Below are 14,611 nucleotides of genomic sequence, written 5' to 3'. Positions count from 1 at the left end.
TCCTATTTGAAGAATATCAGTTCCAAGCAGTATTAAGAGTAAATGGTAAGTTAAAAGATTTCATTGAAATTAAATTATGAGTAAAGTTGTAAGTGGAGTAAAGAAACTCAAGGTCTTGAGAACTAGGTGGCAGCTCTTAGGTCCAAGGGAAATAAAACACAGAATTGTTATTTTAAGCATAGAACTTTCGTTTGGCCTAGTGGCACAGGCCTATAATTTTGGCAGCTTGGGAGGCTGGGACAGGAGGATAGAGAATTCATAGTTTACCTGGACTGCAGACTGAGTTCAAGGCCAATCTAAGCAACTTGGTGATAGCCTGCCACACAGTAAAAAGAAGCTAAATCATGAGTTCCAGGTCTATCCAAACTGTAGTGTTAGCTTCTGTCTCTGCTTCCAAAATAAAGCCAGCAGTGACAAAAGAAAAAGATTGTATTATTTTCTTTCTCTTACCATGTAAGTTAGTGTGCCTTTTAAAAATTGAAGCATTAAGATCTTAAACCAGTTCTGAAGGGACTGGAGAAATGGCCCAGTGGTTTAGACCACCTTCTGCTCTTACAGAAGCCCCAGCTCACGTCCCAGCACCTATGTTGGGCAACTTCAACCACTCGTAACTCTAGTGCCGGCCTCTGCAGGCCTCTGCACTCATGTGCACAGACACATAGTTAATAAGGTCTGCAAAGAAGATGATTATACATACAGTTTAGAGTTAAAATTTTTTCTTAATTAAAGGCTTTTTTGTTGTAGTTTATTTGTGTGGCTTTGTCGTTGGGCGTTTTGTTTGTTCTAAGACAGGGTCTCTCTATATAGCCCTTGCTGATCTGGAACTCAAAGAGATCCACCTGTCTATCCTCTTGAGTACTGGGATCAAAGGTGTGCACTACCCCACTTAGCTTAAAGGCAGCTTCTTGTTGTTGTTGTTGTTGTTTCTGTCTGCCTAGTTTGCCCCTTTTCCCTGTTATTTTAAGTGTGAGCATGTTGTGATTTGTCTGTCTTCCCTCGGTGTCCTGGAAACAGCTGGCGCTCTTAGCGCCCACAGGTATTTCCGCGATAACCCTTCTGAGCTCTGCTGCATCATTGTCGACAGTGGCTATTCCTTCACGCACATCGTTCCTTACTGTAGAAGCAAAAAGAAAAAAGAAGCAATCATTCGGTGAGCTCTGGTCAAATCATTATTTTCTTTATCATTTTATGTCACTTTCTTGCTATTTCTTAGGAGGAAATATGTGATAACTGAACCAAGGTTGATTTCTCTGCTTTTAGGATAAATGTGGGTGGAAAGCTTTTAACAAACCATCTGAAAGAGATCATATCCTACAGGTAATACTGGGCTTTGAACCTGGGGAGGATGAGGGTCCCTCACACCAAGTTGGAGGTAGCCTAAATTTAAAAAAAAAAAAAAAATGGGTCTGGAAAGATAGCTCAGAGGTTAAGAGCTCTGGCTGATCTCCCAGAGGACCCTGGTTTGATTCCCAGAACCTACACACAGGCTACCAACTGCTCATGACTTCAGTTGCAGCCCCCTTCTCTGGTCTCTGGAGATTGAACACAAGTGAACAGACATGTATGCAAGCAAAATACATATACATAAAGTAAAAATAATGTAAATGATACTTTAGAGTTATGTTCAGTTGCTGCTCATGTCAAATTTTATCCACTTATAAACTTCATTTAGTGTGTGTGTGGGGGGGGTGGGGGTGGGAGGGAGAGGAAGAATTTGGTATCTGTGCAAGTGTGTGTGTGAGAGAGAGAGAGAATTTGTATCTGTAAGTGTGTGTGTGTGTGTGTGTGTGTGTGTGTGTGTGTGTGTGTGTGTGTGTGTGTGTGTGTATCTGGGCAAGTGTGTGCCTCCATGAAGGTCAGAGGACAGCTTGTGGGACAACTTGATTTTCTCCTTCCAACTCGTAGGCTCTGGGGACTGAGCCCAGAGTGCGAGGCTTGGAGGCAAGTGTCAGAATGTGCTGAGACACGTGGCAGCCTCACGTCATATACATTTCTGTTCTGTTAGGCAGCTGCACGTTATGGACGAAACTCACGTGATTAACCAGGTGAAAGAAGACGTGTGCTACGTGTCTCAGGACTTTTACAGAGACATGGACATTGCCAAGTATGTATAATAGTACTCAGTTGGGTGTTCAGATGATGTTAACAGTTACAGTCTCATAAATCTCTACTTCGTCTCCAGGTTAAAAGGAGAAGACAACACAGTGATGGTTGACTATGTCCTGCCTGACTTTAGTACAATCAAAAAGGGCTTTTGTAAGGTAACTTTTATATTTCTTTTTTGTTTTATATTTTTATTTGGTGTGTTTGGGTATTTTGCATGCATGTATATCTGTGTATTATGCATGTGCAGTGCCCACAAAGGCCAGAGGAAGAGTATCTAATTCCCTGGAATTGGAGTCACAGACAGTTGTGAGCCACTGTGTAAGTGCTGGGAATCAAACCTGGGTCCAGTGCTCTTAATCGCTAAGCTCTCTCTCCAGTCCTTTTAAGGTGCTCAAAAACAAAGTCCTTCATAATATCTTCTTAAGTGACAACCTCAGCCAGATTTGCAAAACATTTCACATCTAGCTAGATTGACAGGGTGTTACAGTGCCTGCCTTCCTTGTAGCCATTTCTTTAGGCACAAGTAGATAAATTTAATGAATAAGTTTCTCACTAAGACCGTTGTCAAGGACAAACTCCACTGCATGTTCCCAGTGTTAAGAGGCAGTTTGTCTTGAATGTCAAGATAATGTCCCTTTGTCTTTGATCAGCTCAGGGAAAGACAGTTCTGTGTTGGCGAATGTGAAATCTGACCCTCTAGTTAACTGGCTTGATAAAGACTCTTGGGCAATTAAAAATTTCGGCTCTACAGTGGTGACACACACCTTTATTCCCAGCACTTGGGAGGGAGGGGCAGGCAGATCTTGTGAGCTAGCCTAGTCTACAGAGTTAGCCCGGGACAGCCAGAGTCACACCAAAGAAACCACCACCAACAACAACAATATAAAATTTCTATTCAGAAATGTAAGGAGATGGACTGGAAAGATGGCTCAGTGGTTAAGAGCACTGACTGCTCTTGCAGAGGTCCTGAGTTCAATTCTCAGCAGCCATATGGGGGCTCACAGCCATCTGTAATGGGATCTGATGCCCTCTTCTGGTGTGTCTGAAGACAGCAACAGTGTACTTATATACATTAAAGGAAAGAAGGAAGGAAGGAAGGAAAGGAATGAGGGAGGAAGAGAGGAAGAAAGAGAAATGTAAGGAGACGTGATAGTATTCATTTAGAACTGTGAGAAGTTGGCAACAGCCAAGATATCTAATAATATATTCATATAATAAACAAATGAAAACAATACAGAGCTACATGATTAGCATGGCTCCACCCCAAAATGTAATGTTTAATAAGAAGCAATCTATAGAAAGGTGTGTTTACTTTCAGTGTATATAGATTACTTTATTTTGAATACAACAACAATAGCTTAGTTTTATATAGTTTCGAAGATTATGTGAGTGATGCACATTGAATATTAAAGGACATGATAATTTGTCAATTTACATCAAGCTGTTTAATGGTATTTATATTTTATGTAAATATTTGTACTTAGCATGCCTGAGAGCTTTTGTTTTTTTCCCTAGTACAGAGGTGAAATACAGATCAAAACTGTGCCAAACATTTCGACTGCAGAGCTGTCTCATTAGACACACTTGACCATCCACATATTTTATATCTAATTATAATCACGATCGAGCAATAATAAGAGATGCAGTGGAGAACATGACACAGTGGTAAAGTTGTCAGTTTTGCATCCGTCACAGTGATTTCTAATTTCTCCCAACCTGGCAGATCACTGGAGTCATAAGGGCATTAAAATCTGTGTGGTTTCCATTCTTCTTCCCAGGAGTTTTTAGTTCCTAAGTCAGAACTTAGTTTTTTCCTACATAATGGACAGCCAACTATGAATCTTTCTCTTTAAGAATGTTGCTCCTTCCGTGTGAGTGACATGCCATTAAATTATCACATGATTTTTAAGTTCTGTGCAATCCTTCTTGTTTTCTCAGTCAGCCCCGGCTCAGTAGCCAGCATTGGTGAGGTTGTCCTCTCAGCTGACCAGTATTTGTTCTCTGTGCTGGGGGAGGGGTGGGGGGAGGTGACCACTGACAGATGGTCAGACACTGCACAAGAAGCAAGTGGCATTAAGGTTGTCAGGAGGTTTGCTTTGATCTGTGACCTTGTGAACAGTCGAGTTAGAGCTTGGACTTGTTTAGCTTCACACAGACTTCTTGGCTTTGACCTGAGTGGGCACAGCAAGGAAGGAAGCAATCTGGACCCTCAGCACAGCGGGGAAGGTCCGGAGGTTCAGTAGGAGGATCTGTTACAGCAGTCGCAGGCTGGAAACATCTGAGCGGAGGAAGCCACAGTTGCTAGTTTTTGCAAACACTGACCCACCACGAGACAGCACTCATACTTGGATTAGAGGGAGGCTTTGCCATTGTAAGCCGGACCCTTAGGGGAAGGCTGTGCCACTTCCCCATGTGTTGCAGCATGGGTCTTACATGGCAGTGTCTGTCCACAGCATTCCCTCAGGGCCCCATCTACTGCCTGCAGTCACTCGGGCTTCCCGGCTGCCTCACACTAATTGGTAATGGCTTTCATGTAATGTCCACTTTTTCAAATGAGAACATAAAAATGTTAGTTGAACTGGACTCTTTCTAAATGAACTAATGCAATAAGTATATTTTTTAAAAAGAATATTTTATTCTTTAAGTTTCTTTAATACTTGATTTTCTTGTTTCCTGTTGGGAAAGCAAAGACATATTTATGACATTAGGAAAACACTCTTGCTTAGAAGGAAAAAATGTTTGTGAGCCTTTATACTTTGTATCTTAGTTAGGGTTTCTGTCGCTGTGAAGAGACCATGGCAACTCTTCTACAGGGAAACTTTCCTCTGGGGCTGGCTTACATTCTTTTACTGTCAGGAAGCCTGGTGGCACACAGCAGACGTGGTGCTGGAGAAGGAGAGAGAGAGAGACTGGGCCTGGCCTGAGCATCTGAGACCCCACAGTCCACCCCTAGTGACAGACGTCCTCCGATAAGGCCACACCTCCCAGTGGTGCCTCTCCTTGGTGACAAAGCATTCAGTCTGTGAGCCTGCGGGCCCATCCTATTTAAACCACCACATAGGATATTGTTGATTTGAACTGGGATACATTAGTCAGGAGTGCTTGGGAAATATGAAGCTTTGATTTCTCCCTGCTGGTAAAAAGAACAATAACAACAAATAGAGATGTAAGATCTATAGAATCATTGGACAAAAACAGAACTTCTAATTTACGTCTTCCCAAAAAGAGGATGCCTGCTAAGGTATAAATTGTCAGACCTGAATTGAGAATATTTCTTTATCTTTAATGACTACCACTGTCTGCAGAACCATTATAACACAAACTGACAGTTTCTTTAATGGTACTGGAAATAAATGTATGAGGCCCATTCCACTCAGTAAACCACAGACTTCACTGACCAGCTTCTCACATCCTATTAAATCCCTTCACTTGCCTATGTCTAAAAAAGGTTTTGGAATTGTACCCTTGAAAACAGAAACTCCTTGTACTTCCAGATTACATATTAGTGACTAATGGCATTCATGCTGACATTCAGCAAGGACACTGAATGCTGGCTCTTTTCCCGGTTAGATTATTTGGTCAGTCAACCTAATCATCATCTGTGAATCAAGGCTTTAAAACAGCTACAAACCTTTAATGTCCTTCAGTCAGTATTGGCTCAGCTAGCTTTCCACTATTGAAAAAATGAATTATCCTGCAAACTGAAGTGTGCATGTGCGTGTGCGTGTGCGTGTGTGTGTGTGTACGCGCCCGTTTTCTTTTTCTTTGAACAGGGTCTCCTACTATAGCCTAGGCTAGCCTCAAACTTGCACAGTTCTCCTGCTTCACCTCCCATATGTTGGGATTGCAGGTGTATACCATACCAGGCTGTGGTAGTTTGTATGCGCTTGGCCCATGGGAAGTGACACTGTTAGAAGTCATGCTAGAGGAAGTGTGTCACTGTGGGACAGTGCTTTGAGCTTCCATATGTATGCTCAAGTCTGGCCAGTATGATCCAGACTCTTCTCCTGGCTGCCTATGGAAGACAGCGCCCTTCTGGTGGCCCTTGGACCAAGATGTAGAAGTCTTGGCTTCTCCAATACCATGTCTGCCTGCATGCTGCCGTGCTTCCTGCCATAATGAACGGACTGAACCTCTGAACTGTAAGCCAGCCCTAATTAAATGTTCTTTATAGCAGTCGTCTTGGTCATGGGGTGTCTTCACAGCAATGAAACTTTAACTAAACATAGGCATAATGTCAGTTGTAAGCTAATTAGTAAATTTATAGACTCTCTTCCATTCTGCCTAACACAGTGCTACTTCTTCTTTGGAGAGTAATATACTATTTTTCTTACTACAAAAATTATTTAATTGGGTTAGATGTGACATATTTATAGTTTCTTTGTTTTGTTTAACATGTATGCTATGAACCGAGTGTTCCCAGGTAATGGCAAAGCCAAATCATTGTATCCAGACTGTATGTAAGGGATAGTTCCGGGCACTTGAGGAAGACGTGTGACCATCCTGCGTGTGACCGTCCTGAGCCTAATTATACCATGAGTGAAAGGCAATATGCCTGTCCTGGTGTTATGTGAGACTTGTGGAATACATAAAATGTCTGATGCAGTTAATGGCACTGTTATTTTGCATAACACTGCCCAGGAATTCATTGAATACCTACCATATACAGGGAACCGTGTAGTGTACTAGGCAGTGCCTATGTGATGAGCACTGTAGGTTGGGGAGGACTCCATGTATATTAAGGAAACAACATATATACATATATGTGTGTACTTGCACATACATGTGTATACTCACATACATTACTCATTAGTAATACATACATTCTTCACATATTCTGAGTATGTTGTGCTGGAGAACTGCATCTATCAGCTGAATGACGTGACCATAGCTGATTCCACAGGAAATGGTGACTGTTAGACTGAACAGGAGCATCGTTTAATGCTGTGGATCTTAAGAAGGAGAGACTCTTTCTAGCTCCTTCAGGTTCACAGCTCACTGACTGGGAAGGGTAGCAGGACCTAAAGAGGAGAGTGGACCCGATTATGTAAAGTTCGTGTTTGCTGTATATACCCAGTAAAAGTTGGCACTAAAGGGACCGTTTCAGCAATGTAAAGCGTGTCTTTGCCTAATTGTTTGGAAATGAATTTTTATTGTCTGAGAATTTCATTCCTGCATTTAATGCCTTTTCAGACCCTCTTTCCTTCCTCTCGTCTTCCTCCGTATCCTTACCACCAGTCTCCTTCCTAACAAAGTGTGCTGTATTCTTCAACCGAGCCTACTTAGTGCTGCCCACATACGCATGGGTGTAGGACCATCGACTGGAGTGTGACAGCCACATGTGCAAGTGTGGCCGTATCACGTGTCCACCTCTGAAGGGAGGAACAACCTGGGTAGGGACGGGAACACAGGAGAGCAGATGCTGTTGCTGCATCATCTTTGCTTAGCAATGGAGTCACTGCAGTGACAGGTCAGCTGCGACATTCCCTCTTCTGTGTCCTCTTTCCTTTCTTTTAAAGACGCACAGAGTACAGCTGGTAGGTTATCTGCAGGGTGGGATTGACAGAGGAACACAGCTCTCCCACCTACCCCACACCTGTCCTGGAACCTATTATATAGCCCAGGCTGGCCTCGAATTCACAGAGATGCTCCTGCCTCTACCTCAAGCTAGATTTATTTGTGTACCGTGGCAACAGAAGAGAAACCTCTTTTCTAACTTTTGAGAATCGTAAGACTTCTATAAGAACATGGTTACTCGACAAGTATTACGTTTCTAATTATTATCTGTCCTATGAGCAAGGTAGTGCAGCTCAAACTCTTTATCTCTTTGCTTTAAGCCCAGAGAGGAGATGGTGCTGAGTGGAAAGTATAAGTCTGGGGAACAGATTCTTCGCCTTGCCAACGAGAGGTTTGCTGTTCCAGAGATACTCTTCAACCCCTCCGACATTGGCATTCAGGAGATGGGCATTCCCGAAGCCATTGTCTATTCAATCCAAAACCTACCCGAAGGTACGCCAATGGTTAGAGTAAACTGTGAGAGAGAAATGGTACTGAAAAACCGTAATCACAGCATGGTTTCTTAAGTAATTTAAATAGATAACATCTGTATTATTGGCAGAAATTTCCAGATCATATAATGCATTTAAATAAGTCTTAGTTGATTTGTTCTGGATCATAAATTGTATTTTTTAAAAAGTCATTATGGTCTATTTAAGCATGAATATATCTTTCCTTAAGTATTAAATTGCTCTGTTCATTTTAGAAAAGTATTTATTTATTTCTGAGGCACAGTCTTGCTATGTAGCTCAGCCTGGTCTAGAACTCAGGATCTTCCTGATCAGGCTCCTGAATGTTAGAATTATCGGTGTGTGCTAGAAGGCTTGACGGAAAGCTTTAACCTAAACTTAAATAGAATTGAAATTTGGAGGTTTTAATGGGCTGCTTTTTCAGTAGTTCATAAGACCGGTTTATTCATTATTTAGAATGACAGGATTACTTTTTTTTTTTTTTTCGCTTTTTCATTCTTTTTTTGGTTTTTCAAGACTGGTTTCTCTTTTTCTGTGTAGCACTGGCTGTCCTGACTCTATAGAACAGGGCAGCTTCTAATCCACAGGTCTACCTCTGCCTCCAAGCTGTGCATCTGGGCAACTTTTAATAAGATAGACAGGAAGATGGCCCAGGCCTTTGTGTATGAATCTGACAGCGTGAGGTGATTCCCCAGAACTCACATAAAGGGGAAGGAGAGAACCAATGTCACAGAATGTCCTCTGACCTCTACACTTGGTCTGTGGCAAGAATGTCCCTCCCCTATCATATGTGTGTGTGTGTGTGTGTGTGTGTGTGTGAGAGAGAGAGAGAGAGAGAGAGAGAGAGAGAGAGAGAATGAATGCAGAGGCATGCGCACAGTAATAATAAAATAAAATGAAGATGACTGGAGTACACTGTTTCGTGGTGGCATCTGGATTTTTCTTATGTGTAAGTGTCCTTGAGTTTTGTTTTGGTTTTTTTTTTTTTTTTTTTTTTTTCAGAGCTTTTTTACCACTGAGAGCTAAAGGGGTGTGTATATACTGTCTTGAATGTGTGCCAGGGCCTTCCTCAAGCCTGAAGATTGCTATCGGCAGTTTCAAACTGCTGGACGTGGGAATAGAACTCAGGATTTTTGGAAGAGCAGTAAATTTTTTTAGCCACAGAGCCATCTCCCCAGTCCTTTCTTCCTTCTCTATCAGGAACAGTCATGGCACCAGAAGAAGTCTAGTGCACACAGTGTACTTTCCTCTCAGTGAGAACAAAGGGAAGGAAGGCCATGCTATTCCCTTAATAGTGAACACAAGAAAAAACTTTATTTAAAATCTTACATCTTTGGTTTCCCCCCTAGGTTGCATCTTTTATGATTTGGGTTTTCCCAGGTGTTTGTTCCACTTCTGCCTGAGGGCTAGATAGAATGTGTTCCCATCAAAGGTATGTACTGAGTTTGTCCAAAGTGTGAGAACATAGAAATTTGAGCTATCAAATTAAAAATGCAGAGGAAGGCCTTTCTGTTACGGAAGTTTATAATCTCATCTGTGGTAAAGACCCCCTTCATTTTAGGAAAGAAGAATGATAAGTATGACTCAGCGTCTGCTGCAGAAAGTTACTTATCTGTGGCTTCCGTGCAAATTTAATTGGTAGTCAGCAGCTTCCCACCTTAGTGTTTTGTTTTAAAGACCTGTGAGGTCACAGTTCACCACTGTCTTAGTGTCTCCCCCTGTGTAAACTCCTGCCTTGTGGTAAATTTTAAAATGTAGCCTCCTGTGGTGCGGCAGGTCTATAAGTCCTGGTACTCTAGGGAATGAGGCAGGAGGATTACAGTTTGAGGCCGTCCTGTCCTATCTTGTGAGGCCTTGTCTTAACCAGCCACAACAAAAATCTTTTTTTTTGTTTTTTTTTTTTTTTTTCCAGAGCTGGGGGAAACCAGGGCCCAGCAAGCGCCTACCACTGAGCTAAATCCCCAACCACAACAGAATCTTAATAGTGAACACAAGAAAAAACATTTAAAATCTTACCAGTGGACCCCCAGGTTGTTTGGGTTCCCAGCCACACCCTGACTGTTAATTGCCCACATTAGGAGATTTTCCGACACTCTTTTACTTTTTTCTCCTTTCTTTTTTTCTTTTAAAGAAATGCAGCCACATTTTTTTAAGAACATTGTTTTGACGGGAGGAAATTCCCTTTTCCCTGGATTCAGAGAGCGGGTTTACTCAGAAGTTCGGTGTTTGACGCCAACAGACTACGATGTTTCTGTCGTGTTGCCTGAGAAGTAAGTATTGGTTTATAGGGAAGCCAAGGCCAGCTTGCAGGGAGGGGGCTTGTGGAAGGTGTGACTTTAAAGCTGGTAGATTTATTCCCCAGCGGGATCCTTGTTCTCTTTCTTTCAAAAATGAAATCTTAATTCTTGAGTGAGGTAGAAGAGGTGGCACGGACCATGCCGAGCACACGTTACATTGACACATGACAGAGCTCGGTAACAGGAGCTCTTTCCGTGTGTGTCTCAGTCCTCCTGCTGAGGCTGGTTATATGCAAAGAAGCCAGACTGTTTCTTGACTTGTCTTAGACGTGCCACCTCGATAGGTCCTCTTGAGAGTAGAAGTCTAAAGATTGAATTATTAAGGGAAGCACCGTCAGTTCATAACTTTGAGAACTCTTTAAATTTCTAAATGTTTTGGGTGAACCTTTATAGTTAACTAGACTTGTTTTTTATTAAAATTGTTGTGAAGTCAGGTATGGTGGTACTTTCCTGTAATCCTAGCTTTGGGAATTCAGAGATGGGAAAAGCAGGAGTTCAATGCCAAGCTCAGCTGCAAAGCAGTTTTGTAGATAGCCTGGTCTATGTGAGACTGTTTCAAGAAAAGTGAGATTAAAAAATTTTAGTGTCTCCTACTCTTTTTTATGAGAAAGGACAAGATAGTATCGTTGCAACTTAAGCTGCAAAAGTTAAGGCAGATCTTCAGAGCTGTGGGAGTGGACTTAAATAGCATCCTACTCCAAGCTTGCATTGGACATTGGAGAGAGAAGCCTTGTGAACCCTGATTCATGCTGAGTTCATAGCAGTGACCAGAGGAAAGCCCCATTACATCACCTGCGTCAAAGGGCTTTCATTTTTTTGTCATTATATGTATGTGATGTGCAGGGTTGGGGATGTGTATGCTCCAGGCATGCGTGTGGAGGTCACGGGACAACTCTATGGAGTTGGTTTCCCCTCTATCTTTACCTGGGTCCCAGTGGTTAAACTCATGTTGTCAGGCTTAGGCAGCAAGAAGTTACCCTGTAAGCCAACTACCTCACCTCTCCAAAACAGGAGTTCCCTTTGTCGTTTGTTTGAGATAGTCTCACTGGCTGGTCTGAGACTATGTAGACCACAGTAGCCTCAAATGCATAGAGATCGCTCTGCCTCTGCCTTCTGAGTGCTAAGACTAAAGGCTTAGCCGCCACACCATGGCCAGACGGGAGTTCTTAACCTTAAGATTGCCTAGTGTCAGTGGCAGAGTTACAAATGAGATCCTAGTCTAATTAAATTTAAATTCACACTAAAGTAGTTTTTTCAAAGTCAGTAAACCAGGCCCTTATCTACATCATCTTTTAGTTTTCTTTCTTTTTTTTTTTTGAGCTCCAGTGTTGCTTGTTGTGTAGTTACAACAGACCCCAACTGGCGTTCATTGTGCGCATGCTCCCAAGTGCTGGGGTCACAGATATGAACCACCTATAAAACTGCCATTTATAGTTAGTAGACCTTAAAATTGTTTAAATTAATCTTTAAATCCTTACTGAAACCTTTCAAAGGAATAAGGAATTGTTAAATGCTGGAATAGTTTTTGTCAGCAGTAATGCTCAAATACTTCCTGATATTTTTTATCTTGCAGATACATGCCTGAGGCCGAGGGACTGACAACATTAGCTATTGTTCTTTAATTCCAGGAATCATAATGGGCATTTCTCCTCCACCCTCCCCCCCCCAAAAAAACCCATAGAGGTACAAATATAAAGATATAAGTCAGCCTGTTGATAAAGGTTGCAGATGCAGTGTGTGAGAACAGTTGTCTCCACTGGTCTGCTCAGCTGGGGACGTGGTAGCGCTGAGTCAGCACAAAGCGGGCAAGGCTGTGGGCAGCAGAGCCAACCTGCATGCTTCACGCCTCACTTGTGGGTTTTACCTACTGTCTGACCTCTGTGGGATTATCAGCAGTGTTCTATAGCAGCCACAGGACAGACTGAAGATGGCCCTGAGACAGCTACAAGGTTTACAGCGTAGCTGCAGGGTAACTTAGACCCTCCCATTCCCGTCCCATTAGGGACTTAGGCAGCTGGTCCGTGGCTTCTGTGAGAAGCACTAGTTGGTTTAGGGCCAGAGTCGGAACATTTCCCCTTTACTCAGCTACAGCTTCTGAGAATGTTCTGGGGTTTTCACTAAAAGAAGAGGGGGTCATCCATAGGGCGCACAGGGAAGAACCACCCGCTGTTTGCACTGGTGAGGAAGAGCTTATCTCTACACCGTAAATGAGCTTCCATTAGGCTGAGCAGGGCGCCCAGCTGTTTAGTTCGTGAGTGGCATTGGCTCTATAGTCGCTTGGTGCTGGGTTCATTTGTGCTGTCTGTTTCAGCCCTATCACTTACTCCTGGGAAGGTGGGAAGCTGATATCTGAAAACGATGACTTTGAAGACATGGTGGTTACGAGAGAAGACTATGAAGAAAATGGACACAGTGTCTGTGAAGAGAAGTTTGACATTTGAGAAACATCTCTGGATGAAAGTCTTGGAAAGTATTTCAAAGTTCCTTCTATTGGAGGTTAAGAACTATGTTACTTTTCATCGTAAAGCCTTGAACTTACATAACTATTCTGAGTCATGGCTGAGGTGCACAGGCTTCTTAAATGGGTTATTACAGTAAACTGTAATTCAGCCGTGTTTCATTAAGTGCACTACTCAGCAATTCTATACTGTTCCTGAGAATAAATTATTTTTCATGAGAAAGTGAAAGAGCAAATATTTAATTCTTCATACTTGAAAACACAAATTGAAATATCCCACCCAGCAGTTTTCTTTAGAAAATACTTTGTGTAGTTTTGACTGTGCTTAGCTAAAGTATTTACAGACTGTTAAGATTCTTCTGCCTTAGAACTAAGTATTTTATTTAAGGTTTGTTATTCTTATTTGTACATAATAAAATTTGAAAGATCAGTATTAAATATGTCTATGCTATGTTTATTTTTTACTTAGTGTAAGCTTGCAAGATAGAGATGTCTGTAGAGTTTGTGGTCACCACTGTTTTGCAGAAACATACTACTTTGTTTCAGAAGTTCTTTTATTCGACCCATAGTCAACATATTAAGATAAGGTGCTTAGTGACTGTACTCTTCTGGAGCATGCTCAAGGCCCTGTGTCTGAGCTCTGCATTTCCAAAGCAATAGCTTCCCAATTTAAGGAATGAGTTAGTAATTTCCTTGAGTTAAAACATGGCATCCTAGAGGAAACTCAAGAAGAACTAAAAAGAAGCTCATTAAGACTCAAAAACCAAACAACTCAGAAGTCTCAAAAAGTCCCGAAAGCTTAGCAGAAGCACAAGACCTCTTCCTTCCTGGCATATGTTAATATTAATGCCTTCTGAGAACATACTTTCTGACCTGCAAGTCATGTAGAGCACTCCAAGGTTTCAGCTTTTTCTGAGTTGTTACCCATGCTGGTGTGGGCTTTCAGTGACACAGCTGCCTTTGAGACATCTGTGTTGCTATAAGTAATCCCTCACCCATCTTCCAATAAATAACGCCAATAAACATCTTGGTTCACCACATTGTATTTGGGTTATATTGTTACTTTGATTTGTTATCTGTTCCCTATCTGTGATAAGTAGATATTTATTTATGCCTTGCCCTGGATAGTGTCACACAACACAACAAATGGGTCAGAGAAGGTTCTGGGACTGCATGAGTGATAGACATGATCACATGGGAGTCCCATATCTGTAGAGGTCAGAACTGTCAAAAAAAGAAAAAAAAAAGTGCCCCACCACAAGGCTGAATAGCTGCATGAAGAATGAAACTACATCCTCTTTCCCTGCAACTCTAAATGGGATCAAAGACCTGATCCTGGAATCTGTTTCAGGAGAAAGTCAGAAATATGTCTCAACTTAGAGGCACAGGAAAGAACTTTGTGAACAGGATAGAGCAGCATAGACATTAGGACTAACCACTGACACATAGGACCTTGTGAAGTTAAAAACTTATGTATGGCATAGGTCACCATCATGTGGTGAAGAGGCACCCTACAAGAAAGGAAAAAAAACATTTGTCAGCTGTATGTCTGATGGGGGGTTAGTGTTTAACATACCTAAAGGCATGCACCTTTAACTCCAGCTCTTGGGAGGCAGACACAGATGGATCTCTGAGAGTTCAAGGCTAGCCTGGTCTACAGAGCTTGTTCCAGGATCTATACAAAGAAACCCATTCTCAAGCAAGCAAACAAAAAGAATTAGAAA

At 42.0% G+C, this 14,611-nt stretch overlaps 1 protein-coding gene across 1 annotated transcript in view; it reads left to right on the top strand.

Annotated features, from left to right (window-relative positions):
• The window catches only part of Actr6 (actin related protein 6), a 20,615-nt gene extending 7,290 nt beyond the window's left edge, over window positions 1-13,325 (top strand). Inside the window, exons 4-11 of the mRNA XM_032911139.1 lie at window positions 1-45; window positions 1,015-1,150; window positions 1,261-1,317; window positions 2,006-2,104; window positions 2,183-2,261; window positions 7,944-8,115; window positions 10,264-10,402; window positions 12,741-13,325. The exon at window positions 1-45 is cut by the window's left edge and continues 79 nt beyond it. Of these exons, the coding sequence (XP_032767030.1) occupies window positions 1-45; window positions 1,015-1,150; window positions 1,261-1,317; window positions 2,006-2,104; window positions 2,183-2,261; window positions 7,944-8,115; window positions 10,264-10,402; window positions 12,741-12,870 (857 nt within the window). The 3' untranslated portion in view covers window positions 12,871-13,325. The remainder of the gene's footprint in view (window positions 46-1,014; window positions 1,151-1,260; window positions 1,318-2,005; window positions 2,105-2,182; window positions 2,262-7,943; window positions 8,116-10,263; window positions 10,403-12,740) is intronic.
• Window positions 13,326-14,611: the final 1,286 nt, after the last annotated feature.

The sequence above is a fragment of the Rattus rattus genome, chromosome 1 (assembly GCF_011064425.1).
Source record: "Rattus rattus isolate New Zealand chromosome 1, Rrattus_CSIRO_v1, whole genome shotgun sequence".
In the NCBI taxonomy this organism is placed as follows: Eukaryota; Metazoa; Chordata; class Mammalia; order Rodentia; family Muridae; genus Rattus; species Rattus rattus.
The sequence above is the reverse complement of the archived record's forward strand: the minus strand, read 5'-3'. Positions and strand labels throughout refer to the sequence as shown.